The sequence below is a fragment of the Castor canadensis genome, chromosome 1 (genome assembly GCF_047511655.1).
Source record: "Castor canadensis chromosome 1, mCasCan1.hap1v2, whole genome shotgun sequence".
Lineage (NCBI taxonomy): Eukaryota > Metazoa > Chordata > Mammalia > Rodentia > Castoridae > Castor > Castor canadensis.
The window spans coordinates 206,347,604-206,370,603 of record NC_133386.1 but is presented as its reverse complement, the minus strand read 5'-3'; the positions used below and the strand labels follow the sequence as shown (position 1 = coordinate 206,370,603).

Below are 23,000 nucleotides of genomic sequence, written 5' to 3'. Positions count from 1 at the left end.
TCGCAGGTGCTCCTGGGTAGTTACAGCTGCTGGGTGCATTTCCTCACCGATCTGAGTGTCTTTCCTTTTCAGAGGATCTGCCCTGCTGTGGGCATGCAGTGGATGAAGGAGCTCCAGCTAAACCTGTCGCTTGGGGTGGGTGACGGATGGCCAGAGAAGAGAAGCCATGGCAGATGCTGTCTTCCTCTGTGTTGAGTGTTGGGGAGGTGTGAACTGGACCCCCAGTATCCATGTTCACGGTGCCATTTTTAAAGGAGACTGCAGTCACCCAGGTGGCAATGATGGGGGAGGCTCAAAGTCTGAAGGAAGGATAGACCATGAGAGAGATGTGACATCTAACATATCCAGCAAAACTTAAGGGGGAACACAGGTGGTCCTTTAGAATCCTAGGCCACCTGTCTGGACATCTGCTCACACATAACTTTTTGCTGCCACACTAAAGCCAAGTGATAAAAGATTATCAGATACAGAGCCAAGTTTTCAGCCTTGCTCTGTCCTGGGATGGCTCTAAAATTAACCCCATTCTGTTAGGAGGTTTTGTGGGGCTTTGATGAAATGGTGGACCTGGACAGCCCTTCTGAAGCATAAGGTCAAGGCCTCATCTTTCCTCTACCAACTGACCTGGGACAGCCAGAGGCACATGAGCCCTCAGTCTTAGGAGCCCTTCATGGGTGAGCGGGGAGGTCACCACTCCCTGGCCCTGTTTCCGGGACTCTTGGGGAACCTGGTAGCGGCACAGGTCCTGGGGTTGGGGCACAAGGGGCACTGAGCTTAGCGTGTTCGCAGAGCAAGCCCTTCACAGAGCACCCAGGACCCAGCACGCGTGTCTCTGGGAGGATGTTGATGTCTGGTAACTGGTCAGCCTCCTGTCTCCCCACAGTGTCTCACAGCCACTAGGGCAGTGGTCACGAGGCAGTGATTGGCAAGTCCCCAAAGGCTGGTGCCAACCTCCGGAGAAGCAGAGGAGTGGCCTCTTTAAACTAGTGAGGGTTGAAACAGTGACTGTACCCTGTGACACAGCTGACCATCATCCATACGGCCACGGTCCCTGTCCCCTGGCCTTGCAGTGCACACTCTCCTCTCCTCCAAAACTGGATGCTTGCTTTTTTTGTTTTTTGCTGGTACTGGGGTTTGGACTCAAGGCCAGGCAAGTGCTCTACCACTTGAGCCACTCCACCAGCCCTTTTTGGGTTTTAGTTTATTTTTTCAGATAAGATCTCATGCTTTTGCCTTTTATGTGAGAGGCTAGCCTGAGACCTAGATCCTCCTACCTCCACCTCCTGAGTAGCTCAGATTATAGATGTAAGCCACCATGCTTGGCCTTGTCATGTACTTTTTCAAGGCATAGAAAAGATTTTTTCATCCTCTGTTTATTTTCATGTCACCAAGCCACCTTGTCTCTCAGCATCTCGTGGCTTTGGTGACATACTTAGAATCTTGCCACCCACACATTTTGCTTCATCACGTGTTCCTTTATTTCCAGGTTGCTTTTCATTTCTGATTGTCCACATTGTATGTTAACATTTTTCTTTTCCTTTAAGAAGTCATTTTTTAGAACTCAGGCTGGTGATGGCGATAGTCTTTACTCTTTTTGTTTTGTTTCTGAAAATGTCTTTATCTAGTCTTATTCTAAGGAGGGTATTTTGTTAGGTTTAGATTTGTGTGGCTAGTTATTGTCTTTTTCTTCTTTGTCATCCCACAACTTTTTGTTGAAACACCCCTGCAGATGTAATCATAGGTACCGGCCATCCACTGTGGCAGCTTTAGAAATGTTCTGTTTGTCTTTGGCTTTCAGTATTTTTGAGCCTGGAAAACAATTTCTGTTCTCCGTCTTCTCTCCCCTGGGGTTCTGGCCACCCCCATCAGAGCTGTCAGCATCTGTGTCCTTCCTGCACCCTCCCTTCTGGCTCCCCCTCAGCGTCAGTGTGTGTGTTCTGTTCTGGTTTCCAGTTTCCTTATCCATCTTCTTCCGGTGATCTGATCTTAGGTCCTCCTCGTACATCCTTAATTGTACACCTTGGAGTTTCAGGTGTGGAGTTCATCACTGATTTTATTTCCTGCTGGAATTCCAATTCACTGGTGAAACCCCCTCATCTCAGTTCTTTTCTCCAGCTTTTCCTTCATCTTTTTAAATGGACTGATTCTTCTAAAGCTTGTGGCTGCTGAGGCTAATATCTGGATCATCCACAGGTCTGTTTCTACTGAGTGGTTTTTCTCTTTGTTTCCCTGACTCATTACTGTCACTATAGTAACTGCTGTAGTTACTGTTGCCTAGTAACTGTGCAATGTCAGACATCGTGCTTATAAAAGTACTATGGACAGGCTAGACAGTGATGTTTTTTCTTTCACCTCTCTGCCATTCAGGAGCCACAGAGTGGGGTCTTCATCTTAACCTAGTCAGAGACTGAACAGAGCCAGGGACAGGTTGTAGTCTCGGGGGAACCCACTGTGCCCCTGATATCCTAGAATGTAGCCATGCCAGCCCTTAGCTGGGAGCATGGGCTGCTTGTCTGTGCCCCTCTGCCTCCCCTGTGTATCTTCCACTAAGCCTCGTGTTTTCATCTCTGTCTCCCATTTAGAATTCAGAGAATGTCTTGGGCTAAAAGGCAGCCAAGCATCATCCAGTCTACCCCACCATCTTTCCCCCTGGTTTTGGTCCACAGACTGTGGCTTTTGCCTCGAGAGCCTTTCTTCTGCTAGAAGCTGTAGTGGTCTCCCCACCCACAGTGAGGCTTGGACCAAGGACCAGCTCTGAGCCCTTTCCTGAGTCCAGAATGTGCACAGGATCCTAGGGGGAAAAGCCACTGTGGACAGTCAGTTCCCTGCCCACAGCTGTCCCCTGTCAGGACCCCGGTGCCTCTGGTCTCTCTGGCTGTAGTAGTTACTGATGCTGGTTGAACTGTGTTTCTTTATTCTCTTCTTGGTGGAAGAATAAAAGTTACATTATTGTAACTTTCTGTAACCACCAGGGACTCATTCATATCATTTCCTGGGTCCTTTTGACATGACCTCAAGGTTATTGCTGGCTTCCTTATTTTTGAGTAATGAAAGATGGTTTGTGCTCCTCTGGTAAATTCTTGTTGTCGTTGCTGTCTGTCTCAGACACAGAATAGAATTGGCTGCTTTTCCTGGGAAGCCCAGTTCCTTTAGCAGAAGTCAGTATTTAACAGCCACACACACACGTGGTAGGGGGACTTTTGGGGGCTAATTTTAATGAATTTTATTGTGACATTTTCATACATGTGTATCAATGTACTCTGGTCATGTTCATCCCCACCCCCCCCCTCTTGTTTCCCTCCCTCCCACCGTCCTGGGAGCTTACTTTAAAGGACCTATCCATCCTGAGTGGCCCAGTTTTTTGGCTGTTATAACAGGATACCTGAGACAGGCTAATTCATGGGAGCAGAGGCTTATTTTCTGGGAAGTTCCAGAACACAGGCTGGCCTCTGCAGGCCTTCTAGCCACTCACCCACGACAGAAGGGGAGACATGACTGAGCTTTCTTCCATAACAAACCCACTCTTGAAGTGACCATGGAGATCCCTGTGCTGGGCAGAGCCCTTGTGACCTCCTGGCCTCTACCAGGCCCCATCTCCCTGCATTTGCTTGGGAATGAAATTTCCAACACGTGAGCTCCAGGACACGTTCAGACCACAGCTGTGCATCATGGTGACACTGCTGGTCACAGTTCAGGGTGGGGGTTACCTGACCTCTTTGGCCTCACATCTGTGTCTCCTTCCAATCCTGTGAAAACCTGTTTTAAATGAGCAGCAGACTCTTCTTTTGGTTTGTTCTAACACACACCACACGTGTACCACACACACACACACACACACACCTCCCGCACACACGCACCTCCCAATAATAACGCCGTCAGTGTGATGCCGAGCTGGCTTCAGATTTCCACTTGCAGGGATGTCTTGTCCTCGCAGGGGATCCTGTTAGATGTGTGATTAAATTGCTCTGTTTGAATAATTTCTCTCTGTTTATGCCAGTAGCTAGATACACATTGATATTCCTTCATTTAATGTTTTTTTTTATTTTCAATGATTGCTTTTTAAGCTTTCATTTTGGCTTAGAATTAATTATATAAAATACTTGCAATATTTTAAAGTTGAAACTATGAAATAAAATACATATAAAGCCCAGAGGTCTTTTTTCTATTCAGTTCTCTCTCTCTCTTTTTTTTTTTTTTTAAGTGGTGCTGGGGTTTGAACTCAGGGCTTCATGCTTGCTAGGCAAGCACTCTATCTCTTGAGCAACACCTCCACCCCCTTTTGTTCTGGTTATTTTAAAGATAGGGTCTTGCTTTCTGCTCAGGCCAGCCTGAACTGGGACCCTCCTATTTTAAGCTTCCAGCAGTTGCTGAGGTGACATGCACACACCTCCACACTCAGTTTTTTTTCATTGAGATGGAATGTCACAAACCTTTCTGCCGAAGCTGGCCTGAACCACAGTCCTGTGGATCTCAGCCTCCTGTGTAGCTGGGATGACAAGGCATGTACCACAGTGCCCAGTGGTTGGCTGAGATGGAGTCTCATGAGCGTTTTGCCTGGGCTGGCCTTGAACCACAATCCTCCCGATCTCAGCTTCTCAAGTAGCTGGGATTACAGGTGTGAGTCACCCGACCAGATAAGAGTGTTTAGCAGTACATCCTACTGCAGTTTGTAGAGTGCTTTTCAAATCAATCTCTGTAGCATTAGCTCTGGCTTATGAAGGGCTCGTGTATCTGGAAATACTGACGGTTACTCTGTATGCACTCCCTCTATTACTCTCCATGACTCTAACTGGCAAAACGCCCCGTGAGGTAGGGTCCGTTTCACCTCCGCTCAAGATGTTAAGTCACAGAGCCAAAGCCACAAGCCTAGCCCGGAACTAGGAACCAGAGAGAGTATTACGCCATATCTGCAGCTTTGGAAGTGGCCGCTTACCGAGTTTTGGTTGGTTGCTCTTGATTAAGGATTTAAAAGCTGTGCATATAATGAGCCTGGAGGACACATGTGGAAACTCACGTGTGGGATCCATCCCACTTCCACGAGTGGAACTTGCAGAGGTCAAGGGCAGAACAGAGATTTCCAGTGGCTGGGAGTGAGAGAGTGGGCAGGTGTCCGTCACAAGATGCAAAGATTCAAGTAGACAGGAGGAACACGTTCAAGAGGAGTTTATAGCATGGTGACTTAGTAAGAATGTATGCGTACCCTAAAATTGCAGGGAGACTAGATTTTAAGAGCTCGTCACAAAAGATAAGTCTGCGGGGTAATGTGTGTTAATTTGCACCACTCCACACACTATGTGTGAGTCAGGATGCCTGGATGAACACAGTAAATATGTACAATTTTTATTGTCAATTAAAAAAATCAGTGCAAAAGAGATCCAGCTCCATCTTGGCACAGTTTCCTGATTACTCTTTGTCTGGCAGTGCCACCTGAGTTGTTGTGCCTGGCACAGATAATGACACTAAGCACAGTGCTTGTCTTGTGATCCCAGGACATGGTTGTGTCAATAAGATTGGCACAGGTTCCCTCCCTGGGGAGGAAGAGCTGTGCGTGTTCACAGTTGGCTCACAGCCGCTCAGGAGCCTCCTGTTCCATTCCATTGGGTATCTCTGCCTGAAGCTTCTTTCCTGTGTGGAGATGAGTCCTTCCTGAGAGTGGCTTTTGTGACAGCACACCGTGGGGTGCCTGCCTTACAGCGTTTGTGTTTCTTTCCTGGATCAGGCATCTCACAGTGAAGCTATTTATCACAGGGGGCTGCCTGAGCTGTGTGGCCTCTTCCCTTAGCCCTGCTCTGCTTTGCAGCACCCTGGGACATCTCAGTGTCCGCAGGACTGAGAGGTGACTTGTTCTGTCCCCTCTGTTTTCTCTCTTATCACCTCACTTTTCCATTAAAAAGATTAGTGCACTCCCAAGTCAGGGCCTGGGGTATGGAGGAGTACCCCCGCAGTGGGTACCGGCAGCTCAGGTTCCAGCAGAGGGATGCAGCTGGGCATCGCTGCAGAGCCCACTGGGGCTCTGCTTCTTCTTGGGCTCCAGCTGCCCTAGCTTTCCCTCCTCGGGCTGCTGGCCCTGTGCCCACAGGTGCTCAGGAGAGACTGGGTCCTCTTAGTGCCTGCATCTCTGGAGGTGCTGGGTACTGAGCTCACTGGGGGCATGGCAGGGACTTCTTGCCATGTGAATGGCACAGGTGGATAATTGTATCAGCATCCTCTTTCCAGTGAATCATGCTCCCTTAGAACTCTGGAAATGACTCTGAAGCTTGCTGTGCTCACCCCATGAAAGGTCAGCTTGGTGGAGAGTGTGTGTGTGTGTGTGTGTGTGTGTGTATGTATGCAGCAGAAACCAGGACTTAGCATTTCTGATCTTTACTGGCTTTGCAGTCAGAAATGCCAAGAGCTTTCCTGGCCCCTGTCCACTGTATGACCAATTGACAGGTCAGTGGGGGATCACGGAGGGGCTCCTCTGTCCTGGCTTCCACCTTTTTCCTTCTAGGTGTTCTCCCCAGGTCAGCTCCATATTAAATCCAGCAGAAGATGTTACTGGGGGCTCAGCTTCTCCGGACTCTGCTGCCCTCACCTTGCCCACACACATGACAGCCGAGGTTACTTATCCCCTGGAAGACACCAGAAGTTGCATTAGCGGTTTGCAGAGGCTTTGGGCAAGCTGCCGAGAGAGGGTATTAGTCAGCGTCCACGCTTCTCTGACCCTTTTCTGCAGGAAACCTGCGGGTCTCCCTAGATGTGCCTGGCCCTGGCTCTGACAGGTTAGCTGTGGAAGGGAGAAGCATGTAGAAACACCTGGGGCTCCTGCTCCCAGGGACATGTTCTGAAATAAGCAGAGGTGAGAGAACGCACACAGGAGGATGTCTGATGCTTGAGCACCACTTGGCAAATACTCTGGTATTCTTACAGCATGGCCTTGGTCTAGAACTGGATGATGCGTCTTTATTTGCCAGGCATCAGTGAACCCCAGGGGACCTTGTTTCTCATAGGTCCACACCCTTCCTCATCCCATCCTTCCACCCTGGGGGACAGCAGGTGACATCCCTGTGCAGGTGAGCGTGCTTCTTCTCTCTGCTTAGGCCCGTTGCCTTAAGGCTTTCCTGGACCCTGCAGCCACACTCTCCTTGTTCCTGGGTCTTGAGGACAGTTGGGGGCATGGTGCCCATTAAGGCGGGCTCAGCAGGGTCTGATCCAATCAGCTGGATCGTGAGGGGTAAGGCATGTCCTGGTGTGGCTTCTGTCCCTCCTGCTAACTTAGAGGCACCGATGCTAAAACTCTGCCGACCACATGCCTGGCGATGGCTATTCTGGGATTATTGTCTCTCGTTATCTGTCCACAGATGGCACCATGAATCATAACTGAAGGAATTAAAATGTTAGGCACCAGGATGTAGATGCTAAGGGATTTGGGGGGGGGGCGTTGCATACAGTCTGCTAACATGTGCTGGCAGATTTGGGAACAGCAACCCCAGGCATTTGATGTGAGATTCCTGGTGGCAGCTAAGTGTCCTCAAGAGACCAAGTTCTATGTTTAAAAGAAGATATCAGTATTTTGATCAGTGGAAGACGAGCTTGTCAGGCAAGCCAGCGAGGCCCAGAAATCACTGGAAAGAGGCTGGGGGTGGGGCTTAGGGGTGCAGCCCCTGCCCAGCAAGCATGAGGTCCTAAGCTCAAACCCCAGTACCACCCCACCCAAAAAGGGAAAAGAAAAAGGCCATCGCAAGCCAATAGCATAGAGGACCAGGCCACTGTCAGATGCAAGCCTGAGACTCAGGAAGCAGCAGGCAATGGTGCTTGTAGTAGATACAGGGAGTCTCAGAACAGAAGGGCACCACTGCTTGGAAGACCTCCAATATTTAGAGTTCCTGGCTTTTCTTCCTTTCATGCACTCAGTACTGTATTTGCTCACACATGGTTGCAATGGTGAAAGGCCTTTCTGTACCAGCTCGAAGTCCTGGCCTTCCTCTTTGTTTTCACAAAGGCTCCAGGATGGGAGATGCCCTGGCATGGCGGCCCAGGCCCTCAGGAAGCCTGGCAGTTGTGGCTTCTTCCCATGACAGGAGGATTGTGTTCCAAAGACATGAAAGGCCAGGGGGATCAGCTTTACGGTGGAACTCCATGGAATCCTGCTCCCCTGGCTCTGCTGGTGCCCAGCCTGATGTCAGGAGAGGCTGCTGAGCAGGGCAGGCCAGTCCTGCCTCCCTGAGGCTCCTGGGGAAAGTTGCTGCAGAGCCACTGTGTCTGCTGGGGTCGCTGCAGTGCCCACAGGCCTGGCAGTCCTGGATGGAGCCCTCCACCGCCACAGTGTTGTCAGCAAGCTAAGTCAGAAAGTGACAGATTTAAGAGCAATAAACATCAGCACAGCTGCTCTCACAACACGGGCTGGTGCCCGAGATTGTCCTGAAGTGTAGTCCCCATCGCCCAGTGGTTACACCAAGCGTGCAGCTGAGCCCGGAGGTGCTTTGTGAATGGGAAAGGGACAGTTGCTTTGGGACCACGAGCACCTGTCCTGACCTCAGTGTCTGAGTCCTTATTCTGGGAAGGGCGCCTTTTTAGGGTAAAGGTGAACAGGGTTTAGAGCCAACCTGTAATCCCACAATCATCTCCTTTAACCCTCAAGTTCCAAAGTGGGAACTTTGACTCCTTGGCTTATATTTTTAGTGGTTTAAAATTATTTACAAGGACCTTTAAAATTTTAAGTAATGTGTATTCATTGTGCATATTAATGGGTTCCGTGTGATAGTCCCATCATGAGTGAGGGTGCACTGATCAAGTCCACTGCCCTGCTTCTGTCCCCCATGCCCCTCCCTGGAAATCACATTTTATTTGAGGACGACGGTTTTTAGCATTGACGCTTGAGTGAGAGCATGCAGTCCTTGTCTCTCTGTGTCTGGCTTAGTTTCTTTAAGTATGAAGCCCGGCACTCCAGCCACTTTGCTGCAAATAACAGGATCCCATTCTTCTTTATGGCTGAGTAGTATTCCACTGTGGACTCAAGCTACATTTTCTTTATCCGTCCATTCATTGGTGGGCATGTGGACTGATTCCATATCTTGGCTGATTCATTTCCTTGGGTCTTTGTTGGTAAAATTTCCACATAGCGTTAGCTACACAAACCAAAACTACAATGAAACACCACCTCACCTCAGTTAGGACAGCTATCATAAAAAAGCCATGAATAAGACTGGGGATGCAGAGAAAAGGCAGGCCCACACAAGGGTCATAGAAAGCTTTTGGGAAAGTCACTCCTCTCTGCTGTGTCTTTCTTCTTTTCCTCCCTCTCTCCTCCTTCCTGTTTCCTCCTAAACTTTACCTGCTGGTTGTAAGAACTATTCCCAGAGTCTTGTGCCTTGTTTTTTGTTTCTAAGGGCATTGAAATGCAATTTTATGTGACTTAATTGTGTGGGATTTAATTCACATGCATCCCTCCCAAGCATTAGCAGCTAGGGGCCCCTGGGTATTTATTGTACTTGCCAGCTGGCCTTGTTATCCTAACAGGGGCTGTAACTGAGGATGAATGAAGGGAAAGAGGGAAGACCCATCTCTTTACATAATAAGTTTCATCTCTGGCACTGAGACTAATTATAAGTGTGATGTCTTTTTCTCAAAAGGACATGACCTTGCCTGAATTCATTTATAAACATGAGGAGGCCAGAGAGACAAGGCAGGAGGACTTTTTTTTTTTTTAATTTCCTTTTCCTTTTCTTTGCTGGAGAAGGGACAGGTAGCAAATGTACCAAATCCAGAACTTGGCTTAGATATCCCACTTCCCTTGCCTGAGACTGAGGTGATAAGGCCACAGAACTGAAAGAAACAAGACATTGTCCACTGGCATCGGTGGCCTTTGTGGACAAGACAACTCCAGTTCTTATTTCAGAAATTGTCTCCCACCGTGACAAGTGAAGGTGACTTCAGTGGACTTGGTTGTTTGTGGAAGCTAATCCAAGAAAATCCCTTGTAAACACCAAGTCCTGTGTTGCCACTCAAGCCTGATTTAGTTTACATAATTAACTTGTTCAGCTTCCTTCAGATCACTGAATAAAGTAAAACGCTCCATGTGTAAACCTATAACAACAATCCCCCTTTCTCTGTGATTCCAGTTTCCCACTGTCAACCTCACTCTAAAACCATTAAATGGAAAATGCCAGAAATAAACAAGTTGTAAGCTCTCAATAGAATGGTGAAATCTCATACCATCCTGCTCCGTCCTACCCACGACATGGACCACCCTTTGACCAGTGTATCCACTCAGTATGTGTTACCTGCCCATTAGTCACTCAGCAGCCGGCTCAGTCCTCAGATCCACTGCTGAGCTACAGGAGGGCTGTGTTCACATAATCCTTGTTTTACTTGATAGTGGCTCCAAAGTGAGTGTTTTTGGATGTTTGGACGTTGAAGAAAAGCCATAAAGGACTTTCTTGATGTGAAAGGTGAAAGTTCTCACACCTGTGTGGGATTCAGTACCATCTGTGTTTTGGGGCATCCACTGGGGGTTTTAGTCCCCTGGGGATAAGCAGGGACAGCTGTAGTGCTGCCACCTTGGTGACTGTCACTGCTACTACCATTCATACGGTGGGCATTTGGGGTGAGAAGTGTTTCTGAAGCATCAGTGCAGTCCGCGCCACGCCAGGTGCTGTAGTCAGTGTCTTCACAACAGCTCTGGAGTTTGGTTCCATCAGTTCTGGGTCTGAGTCTTGGAACCAGTGCTTTCGCAAACTTCTGAGAAAATTTAAAGTGAATTTTAACTCAGCATAGTGGTGCATGGCTGTAGTCCCAGCTACTCAGGAAGCAGAGGCAGGAGGATCACAGTCTGAGGCCAGCCTGAGGAGAAGCATAAAACCCTATTTGAATAACAAACTAAACACAAAAGGCTCAGGTGGTTAAGTGGCAAGTGTGAGCCTGGGGTTCAGTCCTTGGTCAGTACCATCCAAAAAAAAAAAAAAATCCTTTGATTTTAATGACAGCAATGGTGAAGTTAGAGGGGTGGGGAAAGAAACTTAAAACCGTCTGTTTCACACACATCACAAGAGCCAGAGTTTAAAATGTGACCACAGTCAGTGCTGGTGCAAATGATGCAGCTGGAACGGGTGTCCATGGCTGGCGGGAGCACAAAATGGCACCCAGCTTTGTGAGGAAGAGAGTTTCTCATAGCTGTGACCAGTGCCACCCTGTCACTCTGCCACACCACATCCACGGCACCACCCCAGAGGAAACAGCAACCAGCAGAAATCCTTGGATGAGAATGTTCAAAGCAGCCCTACCCGTTGTAGGCAAAATGGACGCTAGCCCAATGTCAGGGACCTGGTAGAACAGCTGGGTCACCGCACCATGGAGCAGTCAGCGCAGAGAGGAACCCCGTGTGTACCCCAGAGCACCGTGCACCTCCAGGACGGGAGGCTGAGCAAAGAAGGCAGCCACAAAAGAGCATGTGACATAGGACTTCACGTATGTGACATTCAGCCCGCAGGAGCAATTAGGTTGTGAAAAGTCAGCTCGCTTGTCGCGCTGGCTAGTGGGAGAAAGGAACTGGGCTGACTCAGGATGTGAGAGACATTTTGAGGTGAAGGAAATCGTCTCGCTCTTGATTGGAGCAGTGGCGGGGATGGATGGCCATTGGAACCCCTCATGGTGGACACTTAAGGTCTGGGCATTTGCTGTGTGGACTTTTACCAAAATTAAAATGTAGCAAGTGCGTAAAAAAGACGTTTGGAGGCGCGTGGAGTGGGTCTTGGAGGATATTCGGGGCCGGGCGCTGCTGCTCTGTCCTGGTGTTCTGTGGAGACCTTGTTTCCCAGGTGCAGAATGTCACGGAAGTTTAGAGGAAACGCTGCCCGTGCACAGTGACACACAGCACACCAAGCGCAGTGGAAGCTATGGTACTCTTCGTGGCTCTGTCCTTTCAACTTCTTGGACGTGTGCAAAACTTTCCCCAGGGAGGTTTTGGGTGGGAGAGGAAGGGGCTTCTGCTCCTGGGACATTTCCTTCCATGTGGAGCAGTTACTTTGCAGTCTCCGCCACCCCATACTCCCTGGGGACCCTGACTGCACGGAGAGAGAGAGCTTCTCAAGCCCTTGTGGAGGTCCAGACAACTCCCATCTGGTCAGATGCTTTCTTGGGGACCTTCAGTGTCCACGAGGAAGGCAAAGGGACACTCTGTCCCCTGTGCAAAGCGAGTTGTTATGAGCTGAATTTGTAACGGAACACGATAGGTTTGCATCTTGGCAAGTGCAAAGCTGAAACAGGAGCATCCAAGACACCGAAGACGTTAGGTGCAGCACATAGATGGTATAGCAGTTATTGCTAAAGTGTGCCCTCCTCCAACAACGGAGCATGGGGTTTGGTTTTTTTGGGAGGGGGGAGCCCTCATGCATATTCATGCAGGAGAGCACTTTATGGGGCACAGTCCTGATTTAAGTCAGAGTTTAAGGGGAAGGCAGACACATTTCAGGGCATGCTTAGCTCAAGGTCATGGAGCACGTGTTCAAAAGATTGCAGTGGTGGCCAGAGGACAGGAAGGCTGAAGGTCCGGGAAAGGGCACTGTGAAGGTGACTAATGCAGGAGTTTGCCCCTGAGGCATCACAAATTGAGTTCCCTTAAATTCTTATGCTGACGCCCTCACCCCCAGTCCCTCGGAATGTGGCTGTATTTACAGACAGGGATTTTAAAGAGGCAATTAAGTTAAATGGGTCAGGAGGGTGAGTCCTAATCCACACGACCAAATGAGGAGGAGGAGGAATCGAGACACAGTGTGTGTGTGGGAAGGACGACGTGAGGACACAGGGAGAAAATGCCACCTACAAGCCAAGGAGAGCAACTCCAGAGGACCCAGCCCTGCAACACCTTCTTCTCGGGCTTCAGCCTGCAGGGCAGGAGGCAATGCATGTCCACTGTCGAAGTGGCCTGGCCCCGGTGCCTTGTCACACACAGCCCAGCAAGCCAATATACACATGCACGGTCATCTCGGCTGCTGTTGCTTTCTTCTGTCCTCAGAAAATGGTGCCCCGTTACTGAATCAAATATCAACACGTCCCTCTCTTGCCTCCTTTGAAATAGAAGGCTGAGCTCAGCCCCAGGTGCTGGGCACCTTCTGCAGGTAGAGCTCCTTCCCCTCCCCACACTGAGACCTCAAGGGCCCACCCTGGCTTCGGATTCAGATGGCCAAGGTGTCCCTTGATGTAACCGGGCATCTCTGACTTGAGTTCCCAAAGCTGCCTCCTCACCTGGGAGCAAGGCTCACAGCAGCTCTGCTCCCGTGGCCGTGGCCATCCATCCACACAACATTCTTCGGTGCCTGACTGCATGCACCGATGTGTAAATGTGAGTGTCATCGCTGTGGCCAGCTTGCTTGTGTTCCCCACTGTCACAGCAAGTCAGAGCCAGTCTAGGAATATCAGTGTCCCCGCAGTCTCAACTTCCCACTACAGGGTGCTCTCACTCCCATCCTGTGAGCTGGAGCTGACTTGGGAACAAATGACAGCCCTTTTGCAAGCTCGGGGATCCACCTAGGTCATTTTCTTGAAGACTGCTTCTCTGCAAACACTGGAAAGTTGTTGGATTTCTAGCCAGATTTTGGGGGAGCAGAGGGCGTCCTTCAAAGCCATCACCATTCCAGAGGACTGAGTCTCATTTCATTGGTTCATCCCTCTGGGAAAGAGAAGATGCTTTTGACTGATGCGAAAAATTCTTTCTCATTCTTTGTGCTTGCTAAACTTATATGCCTCTCTCTAATGGTTTTCATGGATTTACCTCTTGAGTGGCATGAGGATTTTCATGACAGACCACCTAGTAACACCATGAAAGCCACATCTGCATAAGAGGGGTGAGGGAGGTGGCGCCCTCCGTGAGTAGAGCTGGCAGGTCTTTTACCTGGCTGGCACTTTCCACTCTCACCTGCAAGCTGGACCAGTGCAATGAAGGTAGACCAGTTGGATCATTGTTTGGCTTTGCCTGCTGATTAGGTCAACTAGATTAGGAGTTTCTAAATGCTGAAGATGACTTCCCTCCTCAAATATAATCTCCCAATGCCACTGCTGGGCCAATAAGACAACCCCTCCCACCCCGCCCCATATTCAGGAGGAGCCCTGGCGTGGAGCCGTAGCAATTCTGGGAGGTGACTTGTCAGTGAGGAGTGAGGCTGTGGAGACCAGCTCCAAACCCCAGATTACTGTGTGGCCTTTGGGCCTCCACTTGATCCCTGGCAAGATGGCCCAGAACGTCTGGTGATCCCTGCAGGAGCACCCACACAGCATTCATTCACACAGACACAGTTTGGATGCAATCAGGTTAAAAGTGCTTCCCGTTCCATCAACAGGTGGCATCTATGACCACCCCCCTCCCATGCCTAGAATCTGGTCCTGAGTTTTGACCAAGCAAATGTACCAGAAGAGGTGACACCTGAGCTCCAGAGCCCAACCTCAGGAAGTTTATTAGGTTTGGATTTTGCTCACGTGGAACCCCGTCCTAAGGTCATGGTGTGAGGAAGCCAGTCCAGTCTACAAGACAATGGGTGGGTGTGTGGAAGAAGACACAGGAGCCCCTGGCAACAGCAAACCTCCTCAGGTGCCAGCCATACCTGCTGCCCAGCCTGTGCCTTCCATCCAGCCATTTTCCAGCTTAGGAAGTCCCCTAGGCAAGCCCGGAGTGGCAGCCCTCAGAATCAGAAGCCACTAGCTTGGAGGTGTTTTCTTATGAAAACCACAGGGGATTGGTTCGATGATCCTGGCATATTCCAAAATCTGTGGATGCTCAGGTGTCTTGTATAAAGTGCTGTAGTGTTTGTACATGACCTATGAGTGCCCTCCTGTGTACTTGAAGTCATCTCAAGGTTACTGGGTTTTTGGGGGTTTTTTTGGCAGTACTGGGGTTTGAACTCAAGGCCTCATGTTTGCTAGGCAGGCGCTCTACCACTTGAGCCACTCCACCAGTCTTTTTTTTATGGTGAGTTTTTTCAGGATAGGGTTTCAAGAACTGATTGCCTGGGCTGGCTTTGAACTGTGATCCTCCTGACTGCTGCCTCATGAGTTGCTAGGATTACAGGCGTGAACCGCTGGCACCTGGCTCTAGATTACTTCTAATAGGAAAATAATTCTTATTCTCTATCGTTTAGGGAATAATGACCAGGAAAAAAGTCTGTATGTGTTCAGCGGATACATTTACCTGAATATTTTTGACCCACAGGTGGTTGAGTGTACAGATGCAGGCCCTGGGATACAGAGGGCTGACTGCACTTACTGGACGTCAAAGCAGTTCAGTTACAATTGCTGACTTATTGCAAAGGACATCGTAAAGTTACGAAGGACTAGGCTGATGAAGAGAGGTTTAGAAGGGGTCCACATTTAGTGTGTGTGTTTGGGGTGTCTTTTCTCATTGCGTTGGATCGTACCATTGTCCTGGCACCTGGATGTACTCGTGTTCACCAACCTGGAGCTCTCTGAACTCAAAGTTGAGAGGTTTTGACGCAGGCACGTTACCTGGACATGACCGACTAACTCAGTCTCCAGTCCCTGTCCCTTCCTAGCGATGGGGGTGGGGCTGAAAGTTCCAGCTTCCAATCATGGCTTGGTCTTTCAGGTGACAGTCCTCATTCTTGAGCCCAACAAGAATTGCCTCCAAACAATAGATGCTGCCATCACCTAGGAAATTGCAAGTGCTCTAGCAGACTAAACCCATTTCATCCCTTGCTTTTAAATTATATTCCTACCCTGTTCAATTTTGTCATGAAATCTGTGTTATCAAAGTTGATTAACAGATGTGGAAACCACCAAGGATGATTGTATAAATTTTTCCCTTTTTTCTGCTAATGAGATGAATTGTTTGGTCGATTTGTTTTTTATTCCTGAAATAAACCCACCTGGCAGCAATGTCATCCCCACGTGTACCACGTGTAAGCTCCAGATTCAGTTTGCTCGTGTGGAATGGCACCATGGGAACGATGAATTCTCACCTTATCCCAGAGAAGTCATGCTTGTGTCCTCACCCCAGGTAGAGAAGGGAATATGGGTAAAAGGGTGGTGGTCTCAGTGCTGGGAACATCCCCAGACCCTCAGCTCTGACTGTGCAGCCAGGAGAGTGTCACCTTGAGGTGTGTCCTTCATTCCTCGGCACAGGGGCTGGACCTTCTTGGCTTTCTGTGGGGCTGGGAGCCATTTCATCCCCTCCTCTGGACATGACTGCTCAGGGACCACTTTCAACCTGGGAGGTCCAGGGGGTCCCCTGGCATGGACCTGCCCGTGGTGCAGCCCCATGAGCCCTCACTGCCCTCTGGCTGGTGCCTGATTTCACTGTCCAGAGATGGCACTTCCTACATGCCCCTGCTGTCCAGGGCAGATTTTATCTAGACAGTTCTGGTGATTGTTGCTGGGGTCTGGGAGTGAACCCAGGGTCTCGAGGTCATACACACTGAGTTTCACACCCTCCTGGGCCCCCTAGGGTTTTTGCAAAGCTTCAGGGTGCTGTTCACTGCAAACTCTGTAGAGCCATCGTCCAGGTCACCACTGCCTCCCCAGAGACCGGGCATTGGCCTGGAGCTGGGCAGAGACTCCCTCAGAGTCAGGAGATCAACATCCTCCAGCTCGCTGCACCGACACCAGCTCTCCCTCCTTTCCTGCACTTGTGGAGGGTGCTCATAATTAAGGCCTTAAAGCCTCCCTAGGGACTCTGGTCTTCCAGTGTCAGTTGCCAAGTGGCCATAGGCAGCAGACAGTGCTGTGCCCTCCGCTCTCCTCGTTGTCTCTGCAGAAGTCATTTCCCACAATGGGAGGGGGTGTGGGGATCACTGAGCGCCTGTGAACAGCTCTCCCCACCTCTGGAGGTGCATTTGCCTTGGCCAGCAGAGGGCATCTCCGAGGAGGGTGGGCAGTGGGTTTCCTCCAAGCCCTGTATATTGGGCCTCGGCTCTGGGGCAAGCTCACATCAGCAGAGCATGGTTGCACTGTTGGAACACAGCAGGGTGATGGCTCCAGGTCGCTAACCACTCTCCACTATAGACCGGGAGGCACATCTAGAGGTGACAGTCCTCTTTCTTGGCGTCTTTGTTGCTGATACTCATGTACACTATTCCTCCCACAGCAGGGGATGGAAGGTCATGTTTGTTGCCCCTGGTTGAGCTCTGCATTTGCCCAGGTGGAAGGTGAGATAGGATGGACATTGTCTTGGGCTATACAGGGTGCGGTCACAGAACACCAGTGACTAAGTGGCTTATGAATCAGAGTGCTAGGGGCTGAAGTCCAAGGTCAAGGTGCAGCCTCCACTGCGGTCCTTGGTGGGGAGCTGAGGGTGGTGCTGGAGGCTCATGCCTGGCTACAGCATGCCACACAAAGCCTGGCACAGAGCAGGTGCCCAGTGTGGGCTGATGTGCCCCTCACACCACCTGTGGAGCACCAAGTGAATAGCTCTGGCCACTGCATTTTCATGGCCCCCAGCCTGCATGGGCTCCCTGAATACACCAGGCCCCTGTGCATCCAGCAGACCTGTGCAAAAGACCTGCCAGCACAGTCATCAGGTGCCCCCAGTGGTGGGGCCCAAACCTCCTCGCTGCCTCATCCATGAGTCACTTGTTCCCTGGATGTGTGGGGTGCAGTGCACTAGGGGCACAGAGTCAGAGAGAGATGAACTGGTCCCAGCGTCTGCCCCAGGAAACCCCAAGGTGTCCTTGATGGGGCAGGCACAGGGTCTGGGGATGGGAAGACTACTCGGATCCAGTGCAGACCAGAGGACTGAATGAGCGCTGGCCACAGAGGGCAGAACAGGGAATTGGGGTGCAGCTCTGGAATGAGTCTCCACCCTTCTAGGCAGTGTTGACGAGCTGCTTTGGGGTATGAGGAGGACTTGGGGCTCAACAGATCCAAGTGTTGGGGGGGACCTGCCTGTGCTGTTTCCTCCCTGCTCTGCCAGGGTCAACCTGGGATATGGGTGTGTCACGATGCCATGATGCAAGGTCAGGACAGCAGAGGTCTAGGAGCCAAGGCGTGCAGACAGTAGCCAGGCGTGGCATGGGTGGCAGACTCGGGGACCCGGCCTCTCCTCCTAGGCCTGGTCTTGCTGTTCCTGATGAGGCCGAGTTAGGCCCTTTCCAGCCGTGTGATTGTTTTTCTTCAACCCTAACTTCCCGACAGGCTGTGCTTGTCACATTCCAGACTTTGAAGATGTGCTTGGAAGAGCATGAGACTAAATCAGTGTCAAGTGTGAACATTCGAGGTGCCAGAGAGAGCGGGCTTGTCAATTTCTGAGTTACGAAAACAGATCAAGACTCCCTTTTCTCCCCACACCAGTTGATTCTGTGAAGCAGGGTCTTGCTCTCTTCGGGTTTCCCCTCCCAGGCACTGTGCCTTGCAGGAGACCCCACGGGCAGTGCTGGATGAGCAGTTTCCTGCCCCACCAGGGGAACCGTAGCAGGGGAAGGTGTGACCATTCTGTAACATTCCTGTATTCTCAAGATGCCCTGTGGTCCTGAATGTGAAGGGCTAAGTTCCCAGGGAGCCCTGGGATCAGGATCAAGTACAGTCTGCCTTCATTCTCCTTGCAGGGGGAGGTCAGTGTTGGCCCCTGGGGGGCGTCAGTCAGCACCATTGGCAAAGGGTCCCCAGTATACACCTCCCAGGGTCTTCATTCCAGGGAAGCCAGGTCAAGGCTAGAGGACTTATAACCAAGTGATCACAAGAACAGATGCTGCACACCCATCCTTCAAACATGCTGTGATCAATGAAACTCGTGTCCAGATATATTCTGCGTGTGTTAGATAGGTGAAGATTCCAGGCCTGCATAGCTTGAGTGAATGTCTTGGCTTTGGTACTGACTAGCTCTGTGATGTTGGGCAAGTCACTTAACCTCTCTGCATCTCTGTTTCCTCCTCTGTCTAGAGACATGGGTGCCCATCTCAGAGAGTGGTGCATGTAGAAGGGTTAATGCCTGCAGAGCAGTCGAATGGCACGCGGTACATAGGGAGCTCTTAAGATAGTCACACGGCTGTTGGCAAACGCTGCTGAGAGTGCCTGAATCAAATCGGTCCAGCCCCCACATCCTGACTTCTTTGTCCAGCCAGCCAGCAGCCACAGCCAGCTGCCCAGCACTGACATGTCACCACCAGACCTGTCCCTCGCCTCCTCCATAAGACACTGATGGGAACTGCCATGGGCCAAGTACAGAGCACACTGATGGAGGAGGCAGGTGGCTGTGTGCTGCCTAAGCCGTCTTTCCTGACCTCAAGGTGATCCGGGAGAAACTGTCAGGCAATTATAGGAAATAAACGCTTGCATTGCTCTCTTCTGCATCCCGGGCAGAATTACTCTGACCCAGGCAGCGCAGTGACCTTGGCCCTGGTAGCTAGGTTGAGAGCACCTAAAGCTTTTCTTTAGGAGCATGAGCTACGGACGGGCCTCTTTCAGGTCATTCCCAGCAACGGTTGCCTGAGGGCAGCATGGGAGTGTGTGACTGTGCACATATATGGGGCTCAGGTGACCTCAGTGACTGCACCGCTGTCTCGAGAGTCACTCCGATGGCAGCAATAACATGCCAAACTTCAGGGCTCCCCGTATGCCCAGCACTGCCTAAACCCTGACACCTCCAATCTCATTGAGTCCCCCCACCAACCCACTTCACAGATGAGAAAGCTGAGGTCCCAGTGCCCAGTGCTGCACAGTGTGTGTTTGCATGCAGAAATCCTGAGGTTGTCATGGCCTGGGCCTTCCCCCGTGTGGCAGCTCTCCCTCTGTCTGCTGGCTTCACAGTGGGCATTTGACCTGAGAGAATGGCTGGAGATGCACTGCCCTGTGGGAAGAGGGGCCTGGCGCTGTCATGCCCTGCACAGCTTCAGAGGCCCAGAGGAGGCTGCATGTAGCTCAGTGGGGCAGGCCCAGACCAAGATCTAGAAGCTAAGTCCAAGGAGACCTGAGGGGAGAGGGCCGGCCGTAGGCTACCAGACTTCTGTCCATGATCAGAAGCGGCTTGCGTGCTTGCTCCAAACACCTGCCTTCCCACCTTCACGCCCAGCAGAAGCAGGTCTGGAGACTGGGGACCTATAGTGACAGGTGGTTCCCAGAGGGGCCTGCACTCCAGGGCCAGCAGGTGACTCCAGCTGGTCATTGGCCACCTTCCAAGGGCTCCTCCACCCTTGTCCTCCACAGGCCTGATTCATCTTTCCAGACATCCGCAAGTTCTTCAGGGCGGATTTGATTCTGGTCCACAAGAAGAAATGGTTAAAAGGAAAGGGGCGATGGGTTCCACCTAGTCCCAAACCTACCAAGGCAAACACCATGGAATGTTCAGGCTGGAGAAAAGTCCTCTTTGGTTTGATGCTGTCTTCTAGGCACACTGGGACTGCAGCATTGCCTCCATTGCTCTGAGTCCCACCTCCAAGTCTCTGGGTGGCCCTTCCCCTCCCCCAGCTCTGTCCAGCAATATGTCCACTAGGCCATGGGGGAGGCCACCTGGTTGTTGAAACCAAGCTCAGGACCCCTGCAGGCTCTGAATTACCTTCAAGGTCCTGTTCCCCTCTTTTTGAAGTATAGTGCATGTTCACAGCCAGCAGCACTGCCATCCCATCCTGCCAGACCTGGCAGGTCTTCATTTTGTCCTATTTCTGTCCCCTTCAGTTCACTGGCTGTCCTCTGTTTCCATAACCGTGTGAGTCCTGATGCAGTGACATTCCAGCCATGTACTTGGTGTTCCTGTTTTGCAGTATGGATTGGCTTTCCTCACTTTTTCCATATGGATAGGCTGAGAATTTCCAAATGTTCAAGCTTAGGTTCCCTTTTGCTTGACAGTTCCTTCTCCATTCATCTCTCTCCTTTGCATTTTACTCTCGCAGGCGGGAGGACCAGCCGCTCCTTCAACACTGCTTAGAGCTCTCCTCAGCTAAACGCCCAGTTTTACCACCCTCGGGGTCAGCCTTCCCCACAGTTCTGGAACTTGGATGAGCCTAGATCTTCGCCACTACAAGGTTCACCAGTCCCAGTTACACGAAATTTCCAGTTGTGTGTTCCTCCTTTCCAGCTGAGATCTTACCAGAATCACTTTAGTCATCGTATTTCTACCAGGCACCTACAAACCCTCGCCTCCTAGAACCATAATCCAGTTTCAAAATCGTTGGCACATTTTTAGGTAGTTGTTACAACAGCACGCCTCCCCCAGACCTAATGTCAGTGTAGGTAGTCCTCCGTACCGGGGAGGGACTCAAATGCATTGTATGTGTGTAAAAGAGAGAGATGCAGGATAGTCCTCGACTTGCAAAGGTTTGGCTTAACACTTTTCAGCTTTACAATGGTGTAAACGCAATATGTGTTTTGTGCAAACTGTTCTTCAACTTTTGAAATTTGAGGTCAGATGCAATGGTGCATACCTTAATCCCAGCCATACAGAAGGCGGAGATCAGAGGATCTCAGTTGGAGGCCAGCCCCGATAAAAAGTTAGCGAGACCCCGTCTCAACAAATGAGCCAGCATGGTGGTGAACACCTGTCATTGTAGCTACACAAGAGGCATAGGTAGGAGGACCATGCTCCAGGCCAGCCGTGAGACTCTATCCAAAAAATAACAAAAGAGTAAAAGGGCTGTGGGTGGCTCAAGAGCACAGTACCACCAAAAAACAAAAAAAATGACCTTTTCTTGGGGCTGCAGCGTGCAGTACTGTCCTCGCCTACAGCACTGGGCAGTCTCTTCGGATCAGAGGCACGGTCAGGACGGGGAGTCACCAGCACTGCAGTGTGCTGTGTGGCTGAGCTGTGACACCCAGCAGGTTAGGGGCACTCAATGACTTCTCAATTTAGGATATTTTTAGCAGCTTGGGATGGGTTTATTGCAGTGTAATCCCACCCCAAGTCAAGGAACGTCTGAGTGGCATGTGTGCACATAGAAAATCAAGCACTTTACTCTAAGATGCGGCAAACCAGAGGGTGCTTATTCACAGAACCTGGGCTTTTGCTCCTGACCCCTCCAACTGACTGGCAAAGGTCCACCTACCTTGCCACCTGGTGTCAACTTACTGGAGATGTGTTTGTCTCTGGGATGGCGTCACTCACACAGACTTGGAGCCAAGGTCTCTGCTCAGGCTCTGTGAACTCTTTGCATATGGCCTGGTTCTGGCCTCTCTTTGAGGCTCCCAGTCATCCCCAGGGCACTTGTTTTTGCCTACCTGGCTGCTCCCGTGTGCCGTGCATCGTGTGATGTCTTTGCTTTAAATACCAGGTCTTGTTTCTGATGCCACCCACCTAGCTGTGCACACAGCTGTGGGTGGAAGGTTTTATGCTGAGCAGAACCTTGGTGAGCTTTAAATACTGTTTTGAGGTTTCCCTTTCTGTACAGTTATGGAGACTTGCTTGATCTAACCAGAAAGGCGGGGCTGCCGGGCACGAGTGGGCACAGTGACCTTTGGGAATGAATGCAGGTCACAGCCCGTGGTGGTGTGGCGGTGGGGATCCAGGCTCTGGCCTGGCTGACTTTGCTGCTGCTGTGGATACTGTCCCTCAAAACCTCTGGACAGAAGCCCTGGCGCACACAGGCCATAGTAGAAATGATAACTTTGTCATGCTAAACAGCCAGGGGCTCTGGGAGAAGCCGTGCTGTGTTTGGGGACGATACGAGTGGCCATTGTTGTGGCTGCTGCTTGAAGCCCCATGGAGTTTGGCCTTCGGTGATGTCAAGTTTATAAAAACCCGCTGTTCTGCAGCTGACACTGACCTACGTGTGGTTTCTGCTTTGCAGGTGGCAATCATCGCAGGCAACTTTGAACTGGCAGAATATATCAAGAACCACAAGGAAACCGACATTGGTGAGTGGGCATGGTGAGAAACCATGGCTGGATAGCATTTGGCTCAGGAGGGGCTCTCCAACTTTCTAAAATCCTCCTGAGATTGGTGCAGAGCCCACTGTTAGCAAAACTTCACAGAGACCCTCGCGCTGGACAGCACTTTCACCTCTCCTGACAGTTCCTGTCGCAAGCCTTCTGTCCACAGGAACATCAGCAATGTGGGGTCTGGGTGGGTAAGAAGCAGCATGTGTAACCCGTGTTGG

At 50.7% G+C, this 23,000-nt stretch overlaps 1 protein-coding gene across 3 annotated transcripts in view; it reads left to right on the top strand.

The window, feature by feature from the left end:
• Shank2 (SH3 and multiple ankyrin repeat domains 2) overlaps window positions 1-23,000 on the top strand; it is a 505,735-nt gene that overhangs the window by 154,519 nt on the left and 328,216 nt on the right. For all 3 annotated transcript variants that reach the window (XM_074050929.1, XM_074050919.1, XM_074050915.1), the window contains one exon: window positions 22,692-22,758. In XM_074050929.1, coding sequence (XP_073907030.1) covers window positions 22,692-22,758 — 67 coding nt within the window. The remainder of the gene's footprint in view (window positions 1-22,691; window positions 22,759-23,000) is intronic.